Here is a 14305-nt window from a genome sequence, read left to right as displayed (position 1 = left end):
CTTTGATCGAGACGAATATAAACGTATACCTCTTTGCGAGAATTATTTCCCTTTTGGGTCCTAATAACCATTCTAAAAAAAGAGCCGGAGGCCAATATACACGTCCGTGTGCCATGTAATACACGCAGAAGAGAGGATATAACGTCTCTGACACAGTTTCGCGCAATCGTCGATCGATCGAGCGAGAGACCAAAAATATGATTACGCACCTTTTACTATGTATTCATCGTGCCGCTTGAAATAGCTGTTTCGGAACCGTGCACACGGCCCAAATGCCAATTTATGTATCGCGCGTCAAAATTTATTGAACTTTGATTTTATTCCACGCGCCTTTTCCTCGCTCGCGTGTCAAATGCACGCGCGCGCGCAAAAGTTTGCGTAATTTATTTCTCGAAAAACGAGGCGAGATTTACAATCTATGAGGAAACAATCGAGACGCGCGACGTTCAAATAATAATAATATACGAAAGAGATGAAATGAGCCTAGGCAGCAGCCCACCTTGTGAGATGAACGCGAGAATTGAGAAAATGCCTTTTTACGAGCAATATAACGTTCATAACGTTTTATGCTAATTATATATACGCACGCACGAGAGGAGAGGAGAATTACGATCGAAGTGTGTTTTCGGGGACGAGGATATTTTTTTTCAAATTTTGTTCATTCATAAGTTTATGATAAGAAGTTTAAACGCCATTTGAAGCAGGGCGAGTTTTTAATATTTTTATTCGCGACAATTACCGCGCGAGTGTAAGAAAACAGAACGAGATGCAGAAATGGCAAGCTCGTAAGCTTCGACTTTGCTGACTTCATCGCGAAGATACACATCGAGATAAACCTCTTATAACATCGATGTCGAAAAAATAATAATAAATGAAGAAATAAAATTAAATGGAGGAAGCTCGTAAAACGGAGACAAGAGACTAGTTGTCATAAAAGTATCGCGGCGTCATTGTACAGAACGCGCGTAATGTGTCGAGCGATTACTAATGAGGATCGTCGGCGTATCTAGACGAAGAATTTTTACTTTGGTCACCACAAGAATTAGGATTATGATGGTTTTGCCGGTACACTTGCCTCTATTAAGAGATTGTTTTTCAATACAATTAGATTTCTGTAGGACAACAACATCACCGTTATGAAATAAGTCAGGTATTGTCAATATTTACTTATTGAATATTGATTGCTATAATTGTTTGGTGTGCATGTCAGAGTGTCGAAAACAGTACGTATATTTATCCCACAAACATTATTTTGCCACTTGCGAATTTACGATTCGCCATCTGTTGACGGAATCAAAAAGCTCAACATGAAAAGTGTTACCTTTTGTTGCGATAAATCTTGAAAAATGAATCAACAATTCGATGATGGCTTCCAATCAGTTAATAGAGCCAATGAATTTCAAGGATCTTTTAACTGTGCTTCGGCAAACATACATATCGGAAGCAAGTCTACGCGACGCGCGCACACGCAATTTCCTACTTACAATAACGGCGATGAGTCGTAGTCGTAGCTGTTCCGATACTTTTGAGCTTACGCCCGGAACTTTCACGTACATCAGCACTGTACGCGTTTTTTGCGCATCGTTCGAAATGAGCAACAAAAACAATTGAAAGTTTCAACCTCGCTTCGCGAATCAGTGTGTACGTTCGCGAGGCGAAGGCGCACACGCGAGCAGCGGCGCTGTAGATATTCGACTTGTGGGTCGTACCTGCGCGCGTACATATCTTATGCATACGAGCTACGTATATAAGCCTAAATAGTCGATATGCTGTATGGACAGGATAAAATTAATTTTTGCTCGGTATATATCTGCGTTACAGAACCGACGTTGCATGCCTATTAATTTTCAAATCGCTGCATGCCGGTATGTACACACGCAAAAGACACGTGAGCGCGTAACGTATATATTTTACACGCAACACGTGCTCATACGCGAGTTCGCAAAGTAAATCAAAGCTAAATTAAATCCGAATAATATCGAAGCGCGAGTGTCTATCGCGAGCCGCGTGTAAATCCATCCGCGAGCGGGAGGGGGGCAGGAGGGAAAACTAACGGTCGATTCTCGCGAGCTCGGCAAGAAAAATTATACGTATTCGATAATACGAGCCGATATTCGTTGTGGCGTGCGGCGCCGCGCATCATCGATTCGTGCGTTATGTGTAGCGCAAAATAGATCGGTACAGAGATTTTGGTTTTTTACTTTCGAGCGCGTGAAAAAGCTCGAATTCCTCGTAGAATAATTAGAAATACATACTCGAGATCGAGCTGAAAAATTTCGGAACGAGCAGTGCACTTCCTTCCTATAACGCAGATATTATACTGTATGTAATAATAAAGAAACAAACGAGAATCCTGTTGATATTGCGACTGCGGCAATAACGTTGAGGCCTATTCTAATTTACCGCTCGAAAGCTCGACTGCGGGCGCAAAACCATAATACAGACAGAGAGAGAGAGAGAGAGCAAATTCTCATCTTCTTTGGCGTACAGCCATTACCTATCAATCACACAATGCAACATTCATTGTTCGGGGGCTCTCTTTGTGTGCATTATTGGTCAGAGCGAGGCAAGCTATATATACGTATATATATACGAGAGCACATCGTGTATTATAGATATGGCTCGCGCGGGCGAGAGTTCAATACTGTATCTGTGCTATACGACTGGGCTGTGGCGAGGAGGACGAGCTCGCGGCCGCGCCGCGAGGCGCAAAAGATGTAACGGTGCACAAGCTACTTCCTGATAGCGAATATCAATTTCGGAGCCTGAGCAGCTCTCTCTCTCTCTCTCAGGCAGGTATAACGATCGAACGTTTTATTATCATCGATATCCTCCCTAGAGCGCGAGCAGAACAATAATATCCTTGTGTATGAAAGAGCGAGCGGCGTCGGCGGCTGCGGCGATCGTTTAAAAGTCCAAGTGGTACGACACAATGACGACAAAAGAGAAGGATTATTTCATCCTTATGCCCGCGAGAGAACGAGAGGTACTTGCGGGATACGGAACGCGCGTTAACGCTCGCCAAAGTCCTCTCCCAGCGCTTATTTGCACCTTTGAGCTACTATATGTATACAAAGAATAAAGATATTACAATCGATCTGTAAGTGTGAGTCTATATACGGGTCGACCGACATTATTATATTTTCCCTACTTTTTCATGCTTTTGTTGTTCTTTCTCTCGAGGAATGATTTATCGGCTAATTTTGGCCTCGCAAAGTGGCAGCGCACAGGTATATTATCGGGCTATCGATTTTACAGCCGTTTTGCATACTAACAGATCTTAACCAGTTAACGGGGGTATATACTCTTTTTCTCTCTCTCGCCAAAGCGAGATCGAGTTAATTCGTGCGGAGGCTGTGTGTGTTGCGGACCTCGAGATTGCAAGAGAGCAAATCCATCTATACATCCATATACATATAAACGCGCTTCTCGATGTATGTTCAATTTGTATATAGCAGGTATATACTGTATAACGTAACAAAGAGAGGAACGAGCAGCGAAACAGCAACAACAGACGAGAGAGTCGGAGAAAAACTGCGCGAGAGAGGTAAACGTGCACCGCTGCTGCTGCTGCGCTACATGCTCTCACAATGCTCGTAAGTTTTTAAGCCCGTACGGTTCTCATGGGCTTCTCTCTCTCACAAAGTGTGCACGAGGCGGCGGCGGACGCTTTACATATTATTATATGCATGCAGCGGCAGCAGCAGAGCCGTTAAAGCGTGCTGATAAATTCGTTCGCTGCTCGCTGCCGAGCAGGTATGCGCCGCTCGCGATATATATGTGTATCTCACGCCCACGCCAGCAGCACAAGGTCACCGAATTAGCGAAAGTCGGACAACGTGTATATATAAACGGTATATATACATGAACACTTCTTGCGTATCCCCCGCCTCGCGAGTTCCAAACAGCTGAGCTGCAGCAACAGCAAAAACTAGTCCGGCGATGCCGTGTGTCTGTATATTTTGTGTGGTAAAGTCGAGATTTTCGCACGAAACACAGCTTCGAGTGCACCTGCCTTACATACATATTATACTGCTGCTTCTGTATAAGGAGGCGACCGGGCAAATTTCTGCCTTTTTTAAGCCTTTTCTGCGCGCGCAACAACAACAACAACGGTGACGCAATTTCTGCACACAGTGTGTATTCGACCACACCGTGAGATACTTCATATTTTATTATACACGCTGCTCCCGTGTGTTTGTGCTGCTGCTGTTGCTGCTGCGCATGCATAATGTATGTATGCCTTTTTTCGCGTTACTGCTGCTTTTCTTTTATTTTATTTTTTCATATTTTACAAAGGCCTCGTATCGCATATGTATACGTGTGTGCGAACTTGTATGTATCTGCCGCGCTCCAGTGAGGAGAGAATAGCTGTTTTCGTTGGCCAACCAAAAAAATTCCCTATACGAGTCTTGGCTGTACGTCTGCGAATGGTCTATAGAGGCTGCATCGGACTCGTGACCGATTTTAGCTTCCACACACGAGGCCTATACATAAATTGACGATCGGAACTCTTTCCTTTCGTCTGCTTTCCCATTCGTAGATGTATGTATATGTAGGGCCGCGCGCGCGAGCGAGCGCAGATTCGAGCTAACGATGTGCCTTTGTTTTTCAGCACCCTTTCATCCCGCGATTATCCGGCGATATATCCATTTCGAATGCTGCCGGTGCCGCTTGCGGACGATTCTTATCGACTCGCGCTGCCTAAAGGACGGCGTCGAAGCTTAATTGATTTATATATAACACATACACGAAATAGAACTATCATTGTCTTGTTGTTGGTCTCTATGATATACAAATATATATAGAGACATATACGTGTATATTATATGTGGAGCAAACGAAAGTTCACCTGACCGAGATACAAATGTCAACAACTCTTTCTCTCTCAAGATAAAGACAGCAAGGAAAAAGAAATTAAAGTTTTAGCGTGTGTACGAGAGAGCTTGCAAGCGCGTAGACATAAACGGAGAGGAAAAATAAGTCGAGAGGTGTCTCATGAGTTACGCACTACGATTCGATATATGTGGAGCAAACGAAAGTTCACCCGAACGAGATACAAATGTCAACGTGGATAGGTGGAAGTTTTATGTATCTCTTTTATACTCAGGTACGGAGCTCGAGACACGCTACATCCTCGAGGGCGCGCATTTATGAATCGGTTGTTATAACTGTGCTGACCGGATGGATCGTGACCCCGCCCGTCTTTATATTATACAGCGATAACATTGGGAGTAGTTTTGACTTTTGAATGAGAGAGAGCAGCTGGGACGTATTCATTTATATCGCAAAAAGCTCGTAGACACTCGTGCTTTATGTACAGAGATCCGTATCGATTCGTTGTTTATATATATCGTTTTTCGGAGCGCACATAATATGAATGCACGCGAGTTCGACCAATTTATGCACAATTTGCTCAACGTCGACGAATTTATATATATTATATGCAAGCGTGCACTCGCAAAAAAGGGAGAGAGAGAGAGAGCCATAAATACGGATTACCGCGCGAGCGCAAGAGTCAAGAGCGAAGAGAGCCCCGTGTGTGTAATACAGAGAGGAGATGCAAGAGAGCACGAAACTTTGAGGTTGATATCTTTCTCTCTCTCTATGGTGCGCGGAATATTGCTGCTGCACAGCCAAGTAGGCTTTTGCTTCGATGTATCTTCTCTTTTTCTTTTTTTTCCTGACTAGAGACTGGATGAATATGTATATGTATATTTATGTGTTAAGCCACGAGAGCGAGAGAGAGAAAGAGAGCGAGAACGATAGCGCATGCATGTATGTGTGTGTGTATGTACGTGCTGCATAACGGTAAATCGTGTATCATCATCGCAATGTGAATCCCTAGTACTCAAAGTTTTATCTTCGTGCGCGCATATATATATGCAGGCAACACACAGTCGCCACCGCCGATGCTGCTGCATATTATGTAGTATCGAGCGAGGGGTAGGCATACACGTATACAAGCGCATTGTTCCGCACTACGGCAACTGCGCACGTGTCGAGACACACGGACGCGTTAAGTTTCACGATCATATACACATACACGTATGCTACTCGACGAAAGATAAGTGTTCAGCTGAGCTTGGATCCATTTGGCCTACAAAAAGATTCCTATACCCGAGATCTATATTTGCCGGTATTTTTTAATGTGCTCGACTTGGTGCAAATATAGATACATCATCGGTCCTCGCGTATGATACTCCCGCACGTGGACACGCGCGAATATAATAAAATAAATAAAATATAATACGAAACGAGACAAATGGTCTCGCGACCAATAAAACTCGCGATCGGTATTGGCGATCTTTTTCGAGCTTTTTTGCCGCCGCGCTGGATCGCATCGCGTATACACGCGCGCAAGACTATATTACAATACTGGTTCTGCGCGCGCCATGTATCGGAGCTTTCGAATCCTACTGCGTGCTGCGAGGTACTGCAGGCCGTGTATTCCGTTGTGTGATGCCATTATAAAACATGTATAAAGCAGAGGAGAGCCAATGCGGTTTTATTCCATTTCGATGTACAGAAAGCGAGAGAGAGAGAGAGCAGAAAAGACAAAACGCACGGAGCGCGCGCGAGAGCCGAACCATCGTACGGCTCTTATCGTATGCTCGCGGTTCTCTTTAGTCGCGTATATATAGGTAGGTTGCACGATGCGATACACACACACACACACATACGTATAGAGACGAATACAAGCTCGATAGACGCGCGCGTATACGCACATGCGCGCACAATTTGAATCGGCGTTTATACACAGCTCTCGAACGCATATGCAGACATGGCAACACGTGCGCTCGTATATTTTTGCGCTCTCTCTCTCTCTTATAGTCGAGGGAGATCGGCCGCATTATTGCTATATATGCCCTCCCCCGTTCTTCCTCTCTTTCCTCTCGTACTACTGGTACAACTACTGCTGCTGCTGCTCTCGTCGGGATATACGCGCGCGCGCATGTATATAAGCTCTATCTGTATACGAGAGAGAAGCCGCGCGCGATCCGTTATGAAATTCCATTTAGGGAGCACATCGCATCGCATCGCATCGCATTGCAATATACCTACCAACATCGCGGCGAGAGAGCCGCATGAGGCGCGCGCATATTCAATGAGAGAGGCCTATACCTAGCACTGCTACAGCTGCTCTTATGCAGAAAGGGGCAGCAAGAACTCGACAGAGAGAGAGAGAGAAGAAGTACACAAGCACGCGCGCGAGACGGAGCGCAGTAGCCGTATTTCCGCATTCATCCCGAAAAATCATCATCCCGAAGAAGGGAGTGCATGCAGCGAGCGAGCGAGAGCGCGTGGGCGACTAGTTCCACTTGCTGCTCTTTCTCTCTCTCTGGCGCGCGCTCGTGTACCTTGTATACGTTGTTTTCTCTCTCTCTCTCTCACTTTTACGCTACTGCTGCTGCTGCTGCTTCTTGTCCCTGCACACGTATACTGGTAGTAGTGTGTATATCGTATTATATAGCAGGCCTTATAGGTATAATATATAGGAAACGAACGACTGGAGAAAGAGAAACCGACGAGGACTGGCACTTGCGATTGCTCGAGCGTGCGATGCTGCGTCGTTGTTGCTGTTTATCCTCTTGAGCGAGAATATAGCGTACGTATAGGTCGATCGCGCGCCAACTATTATAATAACGATTCATATGATGAAAAGAAAAAGCAAAAGCTCTTACCTCGTTGATCTCGCTGTCGAGGTCGCGGGCGCTCCTGGCGCTGCGCAGCTGGTCGCCGCGGTACTCGCGATAGCGCACGGTCACCTCGTCGTCGGTGAGGGCGCCCGTGCTCGCCGCCCGGCCGCTGCGCTTCAGCAGCAGACCGCCCACGCCGCCGCGCGTCTTGTCCTCCTTCACCTGCTTCTTCTCCTTCTTGCGGAAGAGCTCGCGCACTTTGCTCATGGTGCCGCCGACGCCGCCGACGCCACCGCTTTTTTTCGCGGCCTTCTTCTCGTACTTGGACTTGCTGCTGCCGGCGTCGACCAAGCCGGGCCCGAGCGGTGGCTTGCCGGTCAGCGGCGGCTTGTCGTTGTAGTACATGACGTACTTGTCGTAGCCACCGTTGCTGACGCGTTGCTGCTGGTGGCTCTTCTTGTCGATGGGCATGCTGCGATCGGTGTGGCGTCGCTCCTGCTTGAGGAACTGCGCCGTGACGAAGCCGTCGTCCTCCTCGGACTCGGCGCCGTGGCGTCCGTCGGCCTCGTGCGACGAGTGAGTCGGCCGATAGTCGTTCTCGATGCCCGAGTCGGCCAGTCGGTCCTTGCGCTCGCTGTCGCTGAGCCGCGTCTCGGTGCGCACCTGATGATGATGATTGTGGTGCGAGGACCTGCCGAGGCCCCGATGATGATCTCGCGCGTTGTGACGCGGCGGTCGCTGAGGCGGCGGCACAGGGCCCTCGTCGAACGCGCCGTTGCTCCTCTCGTCCAGGTGGGCGTAGTCCAGGTGGTTGCGCGAGCGACGCAGCGGCTTCTTGGGCTCGTCGGGATCGGAGGTGACGCCTTTGCGATGATGATGATAGCCGCCGCGTACGACCGAGTCGCGCGTCGTCGTGTCCGAGTCGTAGCGGCTCGAGTTGTAGCCGTTGCTGTTGACGACACGATGATGCCTTGGCGGCGAGCTGTCGTAATCGTCGTGCAAGCCTCTTCCAGCCCGATGATGGTAGCGCTGCATCGTGCGCGTCTCCTTGCTGTAAAACTTGCTGGCGGCGCTCGACGAGTCGAGCTGGCTGTTGGTCGCCTGCGAGATGTCCGTGTCGTAATCGTCGAGGGGTCCCTCGCGCAGAGCGCCGAGTTTCGGTCTCCTGCCTCCGCCGACACCCGGGCGTCGAGTCAAATCGGCCGCGGCGGACGACGACGAGGCTAGATTCTCGTAGGAGCGCGTCACGTAGCGATGAGCAGCACCATCCTTGACTCGAGGACTCTCGGAGGACGAGGACAGCTCGTTGAGGCGCTGCGTCGACTTGCTGTAGCCACGCATGGCCTCGAAGTTCTTCTTGGCGCGCGGCTGGTACAGTTCGCTTCGGTGATGACGCGAGTGGCCCTCGTCTTTCTTGGTGCCATTGTCGATGGTAGCGGTAGTGGTCGAGCTCGGCTCGGCGCTGTAATTGCGCGTCTCGACGATGTACTTGTCGCCGTACTTGTCCGTCCTCGTCTCGAGCACGTAGCCCTGCTTGGGCTTGACGAGCGGCAGCTCGCTATGTCCATTGTTGTTCGTCACCTTGTTCGTGATCTTCTCGAAGCCGTAGACCTTGCCGTTCTCGTCGTGCATCTCCTTCTCGAAGATGTACTTCTCGCCGTTGCTGTTGGTGCGCGTCTCGCTGATGTAGGTGTCGAGGTAGCGCTTGGGCTGGGCCGCGGGCACCACGGGCGACGGCACGATCGGCTTGTCCACGATTATGGGCTCCTGCTCGAGCACCAGCTTCTTGCCGCTTGGGCTCAATAATTTATTCACGTTGCTGCTTCCGTTGTCCTTGCTGGAGAACATCTTGATGCGCGACTCGAGCAGGTCCCGACGAGCGCTCAGATCCGAGCTCTTGTTCAGGCTGGGGGGCCGCTCGTTGATGACGCGACTGCTGAGCTCGTCGACGCCGTTGACGCGTCGCCTGGCCGCGTCCGCCATGCCATCGGCGCGGCCCCGATCGAGCACCGTCGTCGTCGTCGTCGGGTCAGCGCCGCCGCCGCCGTCGCCGAAACGCGTCGTCGTGACGTTATTGGCGCTCGACGACTTGTAGCTGTTGATGTCGTTGTGGCGCTGCAGCTCCGAGTCCAGATAGCGATACTGTCCGCCGGTGCCGTTGTTACTGCTGCTACGATGGAAGGCCTCCTTGTCGGCGGGGCTGTTCTCGCGCGACGAGTCCTTGCGCTCGAGGCCGAGGCCCTCGTCGCTGTCGCTGTGGCTGCGCTGCGCCTGATTCAGCAGGGCCGACTTCTTCTTGTCCATCTGCACCTGGGCGTAGATGCAGTCGGCGGGCAGCAGAGTGGTGCTGGGCGACTGCGGACGGACCGACGTCGTCGCGATCTCGCTGGGCCGCGTGTACGAGAAGGGCCGATTGTTGTTGTGGGCGAAGCCCGGACTCGGCGCGACCATGGCTCGGGTCAGCTGGGGCGGCGGCGAGCGATCGTTCGACAGCCGATGGATCATCTTGTGTATGGTCGAGTCATCTCGTTGCGGCTGCTGCGGATGATGATCGTATCGACTGCTCCGATGCAACATGTCACCGTCGACCACGTCGATGTCTTCCTCCTGTCGTCGCTGATTGTCGCCGACGTAGAGACGATTCTCGCTCTCGACGTAGATCGGAATGGTCTTGACCCTCGGCGACGGCTCCACCGGTGCCGGTGGCGACACGGACGAGAAACGAAAGGATCGCTCGGCGGTGGCGGGATGCGGCGACGCCTCGATGATGGGCGTGAGAGGTGGTTGCTGCTGCTTTCTCAGCAGGTCGCTCGAGCTGCGCTGCAGTGGCGGGCCGCGCCGGCGCGGCTGCCCTATTCGCTGATACTGCGACTCCGGCTCGTCGTCGTCGTCCTCCTCTAGCTCGGGCAGGCTCCGGTCGGGACTGCTGTTGCTGCCTTGATATCGCGGTTGATAACGACCACTGGGCTGCTGGCTCCTAACGACCGATGCTGCTCGCTCGGTTGAGCTGGCATCGCTCACGCTACGCCCGAGCGCCTTCTTCTTCGGTTTCGAGTGGCCGAGATAGCTGCTGCTGCCGTCGGTGTCGCCGCCGCCGTCGTTGCTGCTACGCTCCTTGGACTTGCGACTACTGCCGCGACCGGGTAGGCTGGCGTACTTTCGCGGCGACTCGCGGTTGTTGACGCCGCGAGCCACGCAGTCGACGCTGTCGGCCTGCTCGAGGACCCGGGCTGCCTCCTCGGCGAGATCCTCGCGGCTGAGCGCGCGTGCGCTCTCCTTGCGCAGCGGGAAGGTTACGAAGGTGCCGACGCCATCGCCCGCGAGAGCCGTCGTCACTGAGGCGGGTGATGGACTGCGACCTAAACAAGCAAAGCAAACAGGAAAATGCAGAGTGTCAATTAGGTGGTTCGAATCGTTTAATGTTTTTGTATTATATTGGTTGTTTAGATTATTTCGGATTAGTAAAGCCCAATACTGTTAGAATACTACTCTATATACATGCATAATTCATTAAAATGTTTTATCGCTGTTCTTCAATGATTTCACGAAATAATTTTTTTGCCCATACATATACAGTCATCACTGGTTATAGCTTAGAATTCACGGTCAACTAATAAATAATAATATCGATCGAGAGACATATGATTATAAGCCCGAGAGCCGCAAGTTCGGCAATGATATGCTTCTCGCGCCCTCGGAGCAGCAGTGAACAACAATAATGCCAGGTGAGCGAGACAATTGCTTGCGCCAGGTTAAAGTCATACTTTCACCTCTCTCGGTCTCGCGAGAGCAAAGATTAAAATAGCAACGGTGGCGACAGCACCTCGTACAGAGAATACCACGCGACAGACGAAGAATACATTGGCGCGCGCTCGTTGACGGTGTACAATATCAGAATAGATCGAGGGGGGAGGGGGGAGGGTATTTTTATACGCGCGAGACAAGGCGGTATTGTTGCAAGTGTCGAGTGCAGGATATTTGATTGATAATTAATGCTCGTAAATTATGCGCGAGTTAGTCGCGCTGTCGACGCTCGCTGGCGGTCCCTAAAGGCTCTCTCGCCCCGTTACCGGTGCAGCTTTCGTATATAGTAGATAATCATTACGTGCGGACGCAGGTATTGTTGCGCGATGATTGGCTCGCTTCATTAGCAGCGACCTGTATAACGAACGGGCGAGATTTTTTTTGAGTATCTTACAGTAAGCCTGAGGTATTACATCTATAAAAATAACTCTCTTATGATTTTCTTAAAATTTGGAGAGAGGCTAGTTTTTAAGTAGTAAAAAAAGCGCTATCTAAATGTAAACAAAATCTACCGTATCCTTCGCAGAATAAATCTTCGGTAGAAAATTGATGTGCTGAAGCACAAATAAAAAGGTTCTCTAGCTTAAATAATTGAGAATACACTTAATTTTTGTCAAAAATTTATTAGTTTTTACGAAAGTTAAACCTTTTTTTCACCCAATAAACATGGGATAGGACTTATTATAAATTATTTCTCAAAACATGATGTTAAATTTTATATCTTGTGACGCCATTATGCGCCTTATTTCCGTGGATTTGGAGACTGTCCTTGAATGAAAATGCCTTTCCGCATGTGTTGCACGTATATTTGATACCAATGTGCGCCGTATCGATGTGTCTTTTGAGACTACCTTTCTGAGTAAATGACTTTCCACACTTATCACATGCATATTTGACACCACTGTGCGACGTATCGATGTGGACTCGGAGATTTTGTCTTTTTACAAATGTCTTTCCGCAAATATCACATGCATATTTAACATCATTGTGCACCGAATCTATGTGCATTTTGAGATACCTTTTTTGATTAAATGTCTTTTCGCAAATATCACATGCATGTTTAACACCATTATGCATTGTGTCGATATGTTTTCTGAGGTAATTCTTTTCTGAGTATTTCTTTCCACAAATATCGCATGTATTTTTGACTCCATTGTGCATCGAATCGATGTGGGTTTGGAGATACCAATTTGTTGAGAATGTCTTTCCGCAAATATCACATGCATGTTTAACACCATTGTGCACCGTATCGATATGGGTTTTGAGATTACCTTTCTGAGTAAATGACTTGCCGCATTTATCACATGAATGAGTGACCCCATTGTGCACAGAATCGATGTGGATTCGGAGATTTGGTTTTTTAGCGAATGCCTTTCCACATACATCACATGTGTAATTAACACCATTATGAATCGAATCTATGTGGATTTTGAGATTATATCTTAGTGTAAACGTCTTTCCGCAAATATCGCATGCATGTTTACCACCATTATGCCCTGCGTCGATATGGACATTGAGATGGCCTTTTTGTGTGAATTTTTTTCCATATATTTCACACGCTTCGATTCTACCACTGGACACCATATGGATGTTTGTTTTGAGGTTATGTTGATCGTCCAACTTTTTTGTAATTCTTCTTTCTTTTTTTTGTTCGACCAATTCACAATCGAAGTTCAAATTCAATTTTTCTGCAACGTCGTCAAAAAATTCCTCTTTTACTTCCTCTTTACGTTCCATTTTAATTCTGTTGAGAGTTATATCATAACAGCGATTTTTTACATTCTGAAAGTGATTTTCAGAATAATCATCAACTTTTTGAACGACTAATAAATCCATGCGAGGCTTCAGATTTTCACATTCAAAAACTATTTCCGTGTCATCATTGATTTTAGTTACATGATTTTTGATACATTTTTGAAGTGCGTGAGTCTGTTAAAAGGTGAAATCCACGTGAGATTTTTCATAAAACAATGAAGAGTTACCTAAAATTATCAACACTTACAGAATTTTCTTGCGGAAATGGCGAGAGTTGGAAGTTTTTCAAATCGGGTTTCTCGTCAATCATCTCGCTATCGTTTTCAATAAACGACGGATCACGAGGTTCCTCTTTTACTCTAAAATAACCTCGTTATTATCAAGTGTTTTGATGTAGTAGTATTTTTATAATTTCATTGTTATAAATTTAAAAATTACCTCACTGTAAAATTACCAGTGGATTCCATATTTTTTGCTTGAAATTACGTCAACAATTAACTCATGGGCGATAATCTCAGATATCAAACTAAACGCAAAAAGACAAGAGGACTGTCGTGTTGTGCTCGCTATATTTTGCAAAACTGTGTCAAAATACGAAGGTTATGTGCGACTGGCTCAGCACAGTGCACATCTCTTCCTTGTATATGTACACCATAGCTCGACAAAGCTCCACATGCCCGGCGATGCGAGGAGAGGTCATGCGTGCGACGCGCAACGTAAACAACAGAGAACGAGCACGACGCAGCTCTGTGCTCTTCGACCGATTGCAGACTCAAATTTTCATGCAATGAAATTTTTAAGTTTCGATGTAAACGAAGCAAAATTTAATTACTGTAATTATATCATGAAAGAAATGATATGATTGCATCGCGTGCGTAATGAATATACATGAGTATCTACATGATTCTATTGTGGGAAAAAGCCAGTTTTATTCAAAAAATTGAAATATGCCTCAACAAGACAGAAAAAAATCAGAGATTGTTGTTGCACCCTTTAACGCCCGCATGTTAACTTCTGAGTTCTCCTATTTCGCCTACGAACCACGCCCGTCTCTTGTGAACGGTACGGTCAAATTTTCATAAAATTTGAAAACCCTCTCTTTACCA

General features: G+C 47.8%; 1 protein-coding gene across 1 annotated transcript; it reads right to left on the bottom strand.

The window, feature by feature from the left end:
• Nucleotides 1–984: 984 nt before the first annotated feature.
• On the bottom strand, nucleotides 985–13751 carry LOC106654279. Its single transcript, XM_014374073.2, has 7 exons — nucleotides 13638–13751; nucleotides 13447–13558; nucleotides 12929–13373; nucleotides 12716–12862; nucleotides 12260–12442; nucleotides 7686–10999; nucleotides 985–1077 (listed from the first exon to the last, which is right to left on the bottom strand). Exons 1-7 carry the CDS (start codon nucleotides 13664–13666, stop codon nucleotides 985–987), a joined length of 4323 nt encoding a protein of 1440 aa, XP_014229559.1. The 5' UTR covers nucleotides 13667–13751.
• Nucleotides 13752–14305: the final 554 nt, after the last annotated feature.

This window comes from Trichogramma pretiosum, unplaced genomic scaffold, assembly GCF_000599845.2.
Source record: "Trichogramma pretiosum strain Unisexual culture from Peru unplaced genomic scaffold, Tpre_2.0 scaffold54, whole genome shotgun sequence".
Taxonomy (NCBI): domain Eukaryota; kingdom Metazoa; phylum Arthropoda; class Insecta; order Hymenoptera; family Trichogrammatidae; genus Trichogramma; species Trichogramma pretiosum.
This window is presented reverse-complemented; position numbering and strand designations above follow the sequence as displayed.